Source organism: Aegilops tauschii, chromosome 2, assembly GCF_002575655.3.
Source record: "Aegilops tauschii subsp. strangulata cultivar AL8/78 chromosome 2, Aet v6.0, whole genome shotgun sequence".
Lineage (NCBI taxonomy): Eukaryota > Viridiplantae > Streptophyta > Magnoliopsida > Poales > Poaceae > Aegilops > Aegilops tauschii.
The window spans coordinates 609816591-609826634 of NC_053036.3; the positions used below are offsets into that span (position 1 = coordinate 609816591).

At 46.2% G+C, this 10044-nt stretch overlaps 1 protein-coding gene across 1 annotated transcript; it reads left to right on the forward strand.

Annotated features, from left to right (window-relative positions):
- The first annotated feature begins 1223 nt into the window (after positions 1-1223).
- Positions 1224-5583, forward strand: LOC120974730 (uncharacterized). Its single transcript, XM_040401143.2, has 5 exons — positions 1224-1688; positions 4003-4164; positions 5018-5061; positions 5151-5182; positions 5269-5583. Exons 1-5 carry the CDS (start codon positions 1289-1291, stop codon positions 5420-5422), a joined length of 792 nt encoding a protein of 263 aa, XP_040257077.1. The 5' UTR covers positions 1224-1288; the 3' UTR covers positions 5423-5583.
- Positions 5584-10044: the final 4461 nt, after the last annotated feature.

Here is a 10044-nt window from a genome sequence, read left to right on the forward strand (position 1 = left end):
CCCGGTCTGTCAGATACATGGTCAATACACACTTATACGGCTGTCAGTCCATTTTGTAACAGTTAGGCCGAATAGTGGTACTGAACTGCGACATGCACGAGTAGTGGTACTGACTCGTGAGTAGGTGCGCAAGTATGGTACCAACGTGCAATTAACTCTTGCTTTATATATAATAAAACGGGACGAAAACCTATTTTGAGAGTATAAATAGGGAGCGGTTTGCCTAGTTGCTTGCTTCCTTCAATTCTCCTCTTCTTTTTTTTGAAATGGGCGCTGGTTTTCATACATTCAAAGTTGTTCGTTAGAGATGATGGCTCTGGTCATATCAGGACACCCATGAAACCAACCGGAACAAGAATCTTGTTCACCGATTTGGCAAGAACATGAGCAAATTGAGAATGCGACTGAAATTGAAAACCCGAAGGCTTGGCTCCTAGACACAGACGAGTTTACCCGCTTAGTGGTGACGGCTTGGGCGATCTGGGCTGCAAGAAGAAAAGCTGTTTATGAAGACATCTACCAATCCCCTTTTGCAACAAACAATTTTGTAACAAGCTACCTGACAGATATTCAGCAAGCTACCTGCCGAGTTCAAAGACCAATGACTGCTCCAGTTCCGAGACTGTCACGCTGGCTGCCTCCAATCCAGGGGTGTGTAAAGCTAAATGTAGATGCAGCGGTTTCTGCTGGCCGAAGGTTTGAAGCAGTGGGTGCAGTTTGCAGGGACCAGCAGGGGGTATTTCTCGAAGCATCGGCCATTGTTGTCAAGCATATTAGCGACCCAGCAACACTTGAGGCAATGACAATCAGGGAAGCCCTATCCCTTTCAGCATATCTATTCGTCCAGAACATATATGTTGCATCAGATTGTAAGGTGATGGTAGATGATGTGAGGAATGACACGTCTGCATCTTATGGATCAGTCATCAAAGAAATTGTAGACAGGCCTTCAGATTTTCAGTTTTGTAAAATAATTCATGAATTTAGGAGCTTAAATTTTAAAGCTCACAAACTAACAAAGCATGTATTTTCTCTCGGGGGTGGCCGCCATGTTTGGTTAGGTCATCCTGGGAACCTTTCCTTGGCCCCTGTAAACATTGTGACGGGTTAATAAAGGCTTTGCGAGTTTGTCAAAAAAAAAAAATGACCCGACCGAATTTGTTTAAAAAAAAGGTGACCCGACCTAACTCCTGGCCGAATCCGGCTCGTCCCTTTAATAGGCCGCCACGACGCCAAACTCCAAGTTTACCTCCACCAATATGCTCGAAAAACGACCGTAACAATCGCCATGGCGATAAATTCGGCGACAATGGCTTCCTCCCACCGCCTCTTCCCCGCAAGCGCCCTCGTCTCCCCGAGTGCCACGGGGAGCCGCCGCTCCAATTCCTACTCCTGCGCCCCTCGCCTCCAGTTCACCAAGCGCAACAGATGCAGCGTGCTGAGGCTGTGCAGCGCACGCCCTAGCGCTCCGGCCCTCAACCAGTGGTGGGCGTCCGAGCTCACCCCGGAGGATCTACCCACGGAGGAGACCGACGGGCCGACGACCGGGCACGGCTGGGAGGAGCTGGTGGCCATATGGAACGCGCTCATCGCCGAGCCCCTCCGGCCCGTCCTGCTCGCCTTGCGCGAGATCAGGGACCGCGGCCACTTCTTCCGCTGCCGCAGCTACCACGCCGGGGTCGTCGCTGGTATGTATTTATGGACAGGTTTCTTCTTGGTTAATTTTCTACAGGTTCTGAAAGCTTCATTATTTTTGTGCGCAATTCGTAGTACTATCCATTGAGTCAAGCTGCTTTCCCCCAAGCATCAAACTGCCTTTTTCTGCGCAATGCAGTCAGGAATCGGCTTACTCATTCCACTGACCGCGAGTAGCACTGCAATCACAGATATCCAGCTATTTGACTCGTCTTCTCGTCTCTAATATGCATTGAACAAACAAAAAAAGTACCCCCTCCATGAAAAAATATAAGATAGTTCTTAACAGACGGAGTACAATATTAATTACCTCTTCACCCCTCCTCCTCGCCACCGCCAATAGCCCCTGCCGGGCGAAACCCGCGCGGATCTGGCGGCGGGGGACAGTAATCCCCCGTGTGGCACGCTCACGTTCCGGGGGAGCTCCGTGTGGCAGCGACCGACGCGGCGTGACTTCGGCGTGCGTGGGTTCTGGCGATGGTGGCTAGGGACGGTGGTGAGGATGCGCCACACGGAGCTCGCTGCTCCCTCCCGGTGGCCTGCTGCGCTCCGGCAGGTGTGGCCTCTGTGAGGAGCGCGTGGTGGTGCTCGCCCCCCTCCCCCTTCTGCGTGTTTCAACTGGTGCTTCTGCCTGCTGGCGCGTGCAGGCGCTAGGCATGCCTACCGGCAACGGCTTGGCGCGTTTCTGGTGGGGGCGGCGTGGGCAGGCTGGATCCCGCGGATCTGGCTTGCGGTGGCCCGGATCTGGTCACGTGCGGCAGCGGGCTGCAGTGACCACTGCTCTGCGGCGGTGCACGAAGCAGCTTCTCGCGGTCTACCGGTGCTCCTCGAAGGTGGTCTGCTCACTTGAGCGAAAGCTCCTGCTCGGACCGGAGCCGGCGATGGGGACGCCCGCGGGTGTTGCTTATCTATTTGGAGGTGTCGTGGTGTTGGTGACGTCCCCTTTGAAGCTCCAGGGGAAACCCTTGTTCCTGGTCCTTCCGGAACGATCGATGGCGGCGCATTTTTGCATTGCATTCCTTCTTGAAGGCATCAGTTTGGTGGATTCGTTTAGTCGTTGCTCTCTGCGGGTTGGATGGTGGTGCGGCTGGCTGGGGGTCGATGGTGGTGTGTTCGGTGTCGGTGAGGAGGTGTTACTCTGCCAGCGTCATCTTGGCTTGACCATTCCTTGGAGTGGGTTTGTTTCTTCCATCCGAAGTTGGGTTAGCAGGGTATGTTCCTCTCTGGACCACCTTGTTCCTGTATGACACCTCCTCCCTCTTTGGGGTGTTGTTGGGTGGCGACCAAGCGACCAACGTTCAAGGCTCACCTTGCTTGGTCAGATGAAGACGGAAGTTGAGACCCCGGGGGAAACCCCTAACCCAGGTCCTCCTAGTGCGGATGATGGCGGCGCGTCCGACGCCGCGACCCTTCTTGAAGGCATCATCTTGGGGTCAGCTTGGTTGACGTGGGGGTGTTGCCGCGGGGATGTTGGTGGTGGTGGTGCGGCCGGATGGGTCGACGGTGGTATGTATTCGTCTGTGGTGGTGTTCTTCGGTGTCCTCCTTATTGCTGTGCATGCCCAAGACCTCCATGGCTGCCGTTGTTGTGCGGCGTGCTTCGTGCTCTTGGCGTTGTCTCGGTTCATCTTTGCTCAATGATGCCGCAAGATGCCTCCCCAACTTGCTAATCGTTCCCAATCTCCATGGCGGAGTTCCCAGTCAAGGTTCGTGCTAGTCACACCGTGGTGCTCGGTACGCACGCTGGTGTGGTGCGTTAGGCTACTTGTCAAGTCTTGGTATTGTGATCCTTTGACGACTCCCCTATACTTGTGCCTCTCGTGGTGATGCCCTTCGGTTTGCTAGCTAGGCGTGCCTTGTCTTGGGCGTCCATTGTTTTGGTTTCTCTTCTTTTACCCTCTCTTGTATGGTTTTCGGCCCGGTTTCCCTCATAAATGGGGTCAACTTGTTTACGTTTTCGATCTGATTTCCCTTATAAACTGGATCAATCTCATGGCATTAAGGCCACTTTAAAATATATTCAGGTGGGGAGTCTCCCCCCCCCCCCCCCTCCAGTGACCATTTAAAAAAAATTACTTGTTCCTCCAAAAAAAATTAAGCATCACTGAATTTGCAAATCTTTGCCCTTCCCAAATATAATCTGAATATGACACCGTTGGTTGCTCTTATTCATGCGTTCTCTTGACACTGTACTAGGTTCATCTTATCTTGATTTAATGTCAATCAAAGAAATAGCAAATGGCCTACCTGCAAAGTATCTGAGGAAGCATTGCGCACAACTCAAATCATATTTTGTTTTTGTTTGCAGGCCCATTGTTGATGATTGCTGGCTTCTGCCAACTCCGTAAATTAGTACCAACCCTGTTCATGGATATAGTTCTTGGATATATATTCTACAAGTTAAGTGTCCTTGCAGCAGAACTGAGAAGAAATGGGAAGGCGAACCATTTGTGTGCTCGGATACAGCTCCGTGAGTTTTGGAACTCAAACTATATTGTTTGTGTTTATTATGGAGAAGACAAATATATGAAATTTTGTACTCTGGACCGGCGACGGAGCTTGGGTCAAAATCACGTGGGGTGTGTGTGTGTGTGTGTGTGTGGGGGGGGGGGGGGGGGGGGGGGGGGCTGGATGGAGGGCCGAACATAACCACTTTGGGGTGATTTTTAGTGGAAAAAACTATGGTTTGGCGGGAAAATGCCCCAGATTGGCCATCATGAAGTTCCGCTACTGCTGTGGACCCTACTAAAAGATTTGTTGGTGCCTTGAGAGTGGAACGGAAGAGTTGTCTTTTCATAACTCATTTTGAAACTTATGAATGAGCGATTTTATAGAAAACATTCGAGAAGTGGAAGGCACTTGCCTCTTAGAAAGCTCTTCTCCATTCTCAAAGTAAATATTTTTGAGTGCTTTGTTTTTCATCTGAAGAACTTGTGCCCCCCCCCCCCCCCCCCCCCCCCAACACACACACAAATTGTTAGAAAAAATTATGCTTATTTTAGGTATGCAAATGTATATATTTCTCCAGTGGCAATTATACACCTTTAGCTGCCTCTAAATACATGCCTGTCTTTTTGCGTGTCTACTACAACAAGTTTTGCCCGGCTCCGGTGGGGGGCGGGGGAGTGGGCGACGACGGTGGCGCGCCTTCAGCTCGCTCAAGTGATTATAGTTGTCGCTAGGCGGTCCATAGGCTTGGTTGTAATTTTTGTTAGTCTAATGTTCTTTATACTGTCATGATTGATTATGAATATACCTGGAAAAAATTATACACCTTTATGAATAATGGAAGAATTAATATATGCCTTTTATTTCAAATGCAGTTATCTTACTTATTTTGTCATTCAAGGGTAACAACGCTTTCTGGGTAAGTCTTTGTTAAAGAGCAAGGGTGCCTAAACTTCAACTCAATCATGAAGATATTGTTTACTAATGGCTTGTTGTGGCTTATGGTAGGATGCTTACCGCCTCGTCACCGAGTTGATCTGGTTAGTATTTGGTGTAAAGCTATTATTGCTATGTTGTTCCATACCACACAAATAATCTTCTCTAAATAATTATTTGTTCATCTCAGGTTCATTGCTCTGGACGTGTACTTAGTAGCTGTCACCTTTGAAATTATCGACGAGGAGGATCCCAGACCCGAAATGCTAGGAATTTACAAGATACTAAAAACCAAAGGGGGCCTGACGAGGGTGATAAAGAATTGGAATTTGAAAGATGAGTAGTGTTAGTAATATTAACTGTTAACACGAGTGACAACAAACTCTCCTTTTTTTAGATTCTAAAAAAAAGTCTTTTTTTTGTTGATGTCGGTTAGATCTTGTCATGTATTTTTTATTCTACTAGTTAAATTGACTATTATTCGTCTATAGCTTTCTATGTTATACATCTGCATGTTGCGCTCAACAAAATTAACCACATCTGTCATGATGGTTCTTTTAATAATGGGGAGGACCCAAAAGTACCGTTGACACAATACTATAGAAAGGACCCTAAAAATTATAAATTACAACTAGGTCCTTCCTCTTTGCAACCAGGACCACAAAGATGCCACTAATAATGCAATCTCGTCCTGATGCAAACGACTTCAACGGAGACACATTGATCACCGCCTCCAATCAACACCTTGCCAACAACGGGTAGGTTGAAGAAGGTACACCAAAAACTTATGTTGAGCTGATCTTCAGTTTTGGTGGCCGACATTGATGCATGGCTGAAAGGAGGATGAAGAGCCACCAAGCCCGCTTACTAACCCCATAAAGGAATGGATATGAGAGGGTTGAGCATAGATCCACCGCTCTCTTTCCTTTTGCCAATGGCATTGAAGAGAGAGGGCAGATGACACCGGATTTGCCTGGTCTGGTTGTCTGCCCGGCTTATTGGAGGTGTTTCACTAGATCGACCTTCCTCGCCATCGTCCTCCATGGGTGACTAGAAAAAGAACCAAGCCGCATGTTGATGCCACTAGCATCAGAGGCCATACCTACATGACATGAAGCCATACATCACATGGACAACCCTAACCTAGACTCAAACATAAGCCTACTACCAACAATGATGGCGCGACTTCCTCTCCTACCACTCATTCAGCCAATGATGTCGAGAGAGGAAGGGAGAGGGATCGTGGATCGAGGATCTTGGGGAGATTCTTTAGTATGGTGGAGGAGAGAGAAGGGAAGGAAAGAAATGAGATTCCATCTCAGACATTTCATGAAGTCCGACACCACATGGGAAACCTTAGCCTAGACCTAAACTTTTTTTTTTTTGCGCAGAAAGCCGGGAAAACTTAACATTACTATCAACAACGATGGAAGAAACCTCGTCTCCCACCCTGATCATGGGCAGCCCGACCAGAGGCCAACCCAAAAATTAAGGATGGGTTGAGTCGAGCTTGCCTGTCAACTCGGGCCTAGGCTTTGTTTTGCATCCCAAAAGAGTGTTCGGATCGGGCTTAGGCTTCTATATTACAGTTTTTTGAGCCATACTTCGGGCCGGGCTTGCATGTGTGCAGATTAGGAAGCAATATTTGGGCTGGGCTTTTGGGCTCATGCATGAGGAAAGGGACATTTTCGAGCTTCGGGCCGGGCTGAGGCTTTTAGTTTGGGATTCGAGCATTTTAAAGACCGGCCTGAAACCTGGCCCAAAATATGCTTGGGTTTAGCGCCATCGCCTTTGGAAGTGATCGAGTTGGAGTTGCAGGCCAGGTTTCCCTCATGGTATGCACCTTCTTTTGTGACCACGGGTAGCATGTAAGAGCCCCGAGCTTAATAGGTTTCCCTATGCACTTTGAGAGAGGAGAGAACAACTTGGCCAACAACCATGTCGTACCATGCATAATATGTCATGCGGTATATATGTCGCATCCATCCATGTCACATAGCTAGTCAGTGTAGGCAAAGGGTGATCCATAATAGATCACAGTGTAGTACTTCTAGCCCATTCTGCTCCATATGTAGCAAACTCTAGGCTCAGTGCCCTTGGACCGGACGATGACATCACCTATGTCGTGTACCCTCTTGGGGGCATCGTTTAGGCTATGGTTCTACCTGAAGGGACCAGTGGTTGATGGTGAGGCTTGCGCTACAACTATTGCTTCCTTGTTGCGGTGCATGGTAGTGAATAGCGGCGATCCACGTTTTTTTAAATGTTCATAAATTTAAAGAATTTTTTCAGAATAAAAAAATGTGTATAAATTTATAAAAGTGTTCACATTTTTTTAAAAAGTCATTAACTTAAAATATGTTTAGAGTTTTAAAAAATCATCATTTTAAAAATGTCTGTGAAAATTTTAATATTTTCAGGGATTTCTGTAAAATTTCGTGAGTTAAGAATAGAACAAAAGATAAACAAAGATAGGGAGAAATAGAAACAAAAAGAATTAAAATACTGAAGAAAACAAAAAGGAAAACACCAAACAAAAATCACGGTAAAAAACAAGAGAAGAAAACGGTTACATGGACCAGACCATTACAACGCTACCATGCGATTTGTATGGTTTGAATAACAAGGGAATAATGAATGGAAAATTCCCTAAGTACATGAACTGGATGTTAGCCGATCTTACGGGGTGCGTCATTGTCGCACGCTACAATTCTTCATTGGGGAGGTTCGCTCTAATAAATATTAGGACATGTCAAATTGAATAATCTTGATTCTTGGATATCGTGTTTGTTCTGTAGCAAAGTAGTCGTTGCAAAGCATGGGTAAATTTCTAGTCAAAGGTTTTCCACCTGCCCACTACCCCCCCCCCCCCCCCCCCCCCCACACCCCGGGACGAAGAAGCGATGGCCCTAGTTGCATGTGATCATGCACGTGAGGTCTGGCTGCATATGAGGTCGGTATGGAGTTTACCTCGGCAGGAATTGCCGCAAGACACAGGGCAGGATTGGCTCCTGAATGTTCTCGCAAACTGTGATGAACTAGATGATACCCCGCGCGTTGCTGCTGGAAGTTCTTAGCTTTCAAAGGTAGAAGGTAAATTCTATAAAACCATGTGACTCAACTGTTAAATAGTAGTAATACCCAAAAGAAATGGCACAGAGGAAGTTGAGTAGCAATTGCTAATAAACCAATGGATCGTGGAGAAGTCCTGACAAAAGGAAATTCAAACATGTCCTGATTAGAGGAGGGAAGAATTCAGATAATGCAAGTTAAAGGGTATGACTAATCACTAACTTACTACACTCACTCATACGGAATGAACTATGTCTTTCGCCCTTTTTCTGAAAACTAATCTACATGACTGCTATGAATAAGCTAATTGATGTTAGACCATTTTTTAGAATTATATGCAAGAATCCCAACATAAATACATGAAAGGAATAACAAAAAAAAATTGATCTGTACCTTTACTGAAAGCTACAGTGAAGACATTTGTTTATGACTTCTTACATTGATTCCCAGGCCAAGTTATCCTTGAAGAGCCAAATATGTGTCATTTATAAGCCAAATATATAGTATAATTGTGTATTCCAATCCCTGCTTCAACAACACATAGAAGATGATTAGGTAGTGACAAAAGGAATTCGACAACTTGACAATGAAAAACTTGTGTGTGTGTGTGTGTGTGTGTGAGAGAGAGAGAGAGAGAGAGAGAGAGAGAGAGAGTTTGTGGGAATAGGAGAAGACATTCTCGTAGTGGGAGGGGGAAAACTCCACTAAACACTATTAATGTGGGCATTAAATGATTGCATTCATATTGGCCAAACGTGAATGGGTGGTGGTAATCAAAATATGGTTGTAGGCTTGAGGTTTCACCTTCGGTTACAACTGAGGGAGAGGCGAACTGAATGCATGTGTGAGGAGACGCAGCTACAAAACACATGCAGCAGAATTGTGTGCAGTTTCTATATCATACGATGAATTTTAAATCTGAAAAGAAGAGAAGTTGTTAGTTGAATTGATAAAAAAGAAAATAATTAGCCATTCAAAATCATACATGTAGGGGTAGCAAAGCGATTGATTGTCTGTCCTCAAGAACATGCAACGGTTGCCAATCCAGAAAGTCTCACTGCGTACCACAATTTCTGCAAAAGAAAACAGACAAAATGATACAATAAGATGCACATATGATCATTATGAGACATTTTAGAAAGAGATGGAGATAGAGAGAGATATTAATTAACATATAAAATGAATAATGGTCCCTTTTCTTGTGTTTTGGCTTTTCCATGATACTCAACCTTATTAACATCGTTCTAACAAAGTGGTCTATATAGTCAATCTAGTTATGGCGTGCTAATGCATTAAGCTTGGTAAAAATGTTAATGCACATGTGCGGCTCATAATGCGAACTTGGCTCATCTCCGAACATACTCAAGAAAGGCATAGAAAAGATAGTCTACGGGCCAAGTGACTATAGAGAAGCAATGGTGAGGAAAACGGGAAATAGAGGAATAATCAGGAGGAACCTGGTACGGTGGCGGATTGAAACGGGTCGAGGGCGACAATGAAGGCTGCAGATGTGTCCCCCGCCATCACGCAAGGCACCTGCAACGATGGGTTTCAACAACAGCTTCGAATTCATTCAAGGGCAAAACTTGGGCATTCTCGATCAGGGTAGCCGCATGTAATTGTGAGATGATGGAACGGATCGCCTCCGCCACCTAAAGAGAAGATCAAGTGCATCGGTACTCCTGCATGAGGGAGATGGAAATCAATTTATCTCTTCTGGAAAACAATCGTGGAGAGTAGGGGAATGGGATTTAATTGAGAAGGTGAAGAGAGAGAGAGGAGAATCAATATACAGTTTAATTGAGAAGGTGAAGAGGGAGAGGAGAAACAGTACGTGGGAGACTACCGTGGTCTTTGGAGAATATAGGAGGCGCTGCTGGGAGGGAGAAGGACA

Coding starts and splice junctions, on each gene's coding strand:
- LOC120974730 (XM_040401143.2), top strand. CDS start 1,289: ATGGCGATAAATTCGGCGACAATGGCTTCCTCCCACCGCCTCTTCCCC. Junction 1,689..4,002: donor CCACGCCGGGGTCGTCGCTG/GTATGTATTTAT, acceptor TTTTGTTTGCAG/GCCCATTGTTGATGATTGCT. Junction 4,165..5,017: donor GTGTGCTCGGATACAGCTCC/GTGAGTTTTGGA, acceptor TTTCAAATGCAG/TTATCTTACTTATTTTGTCA.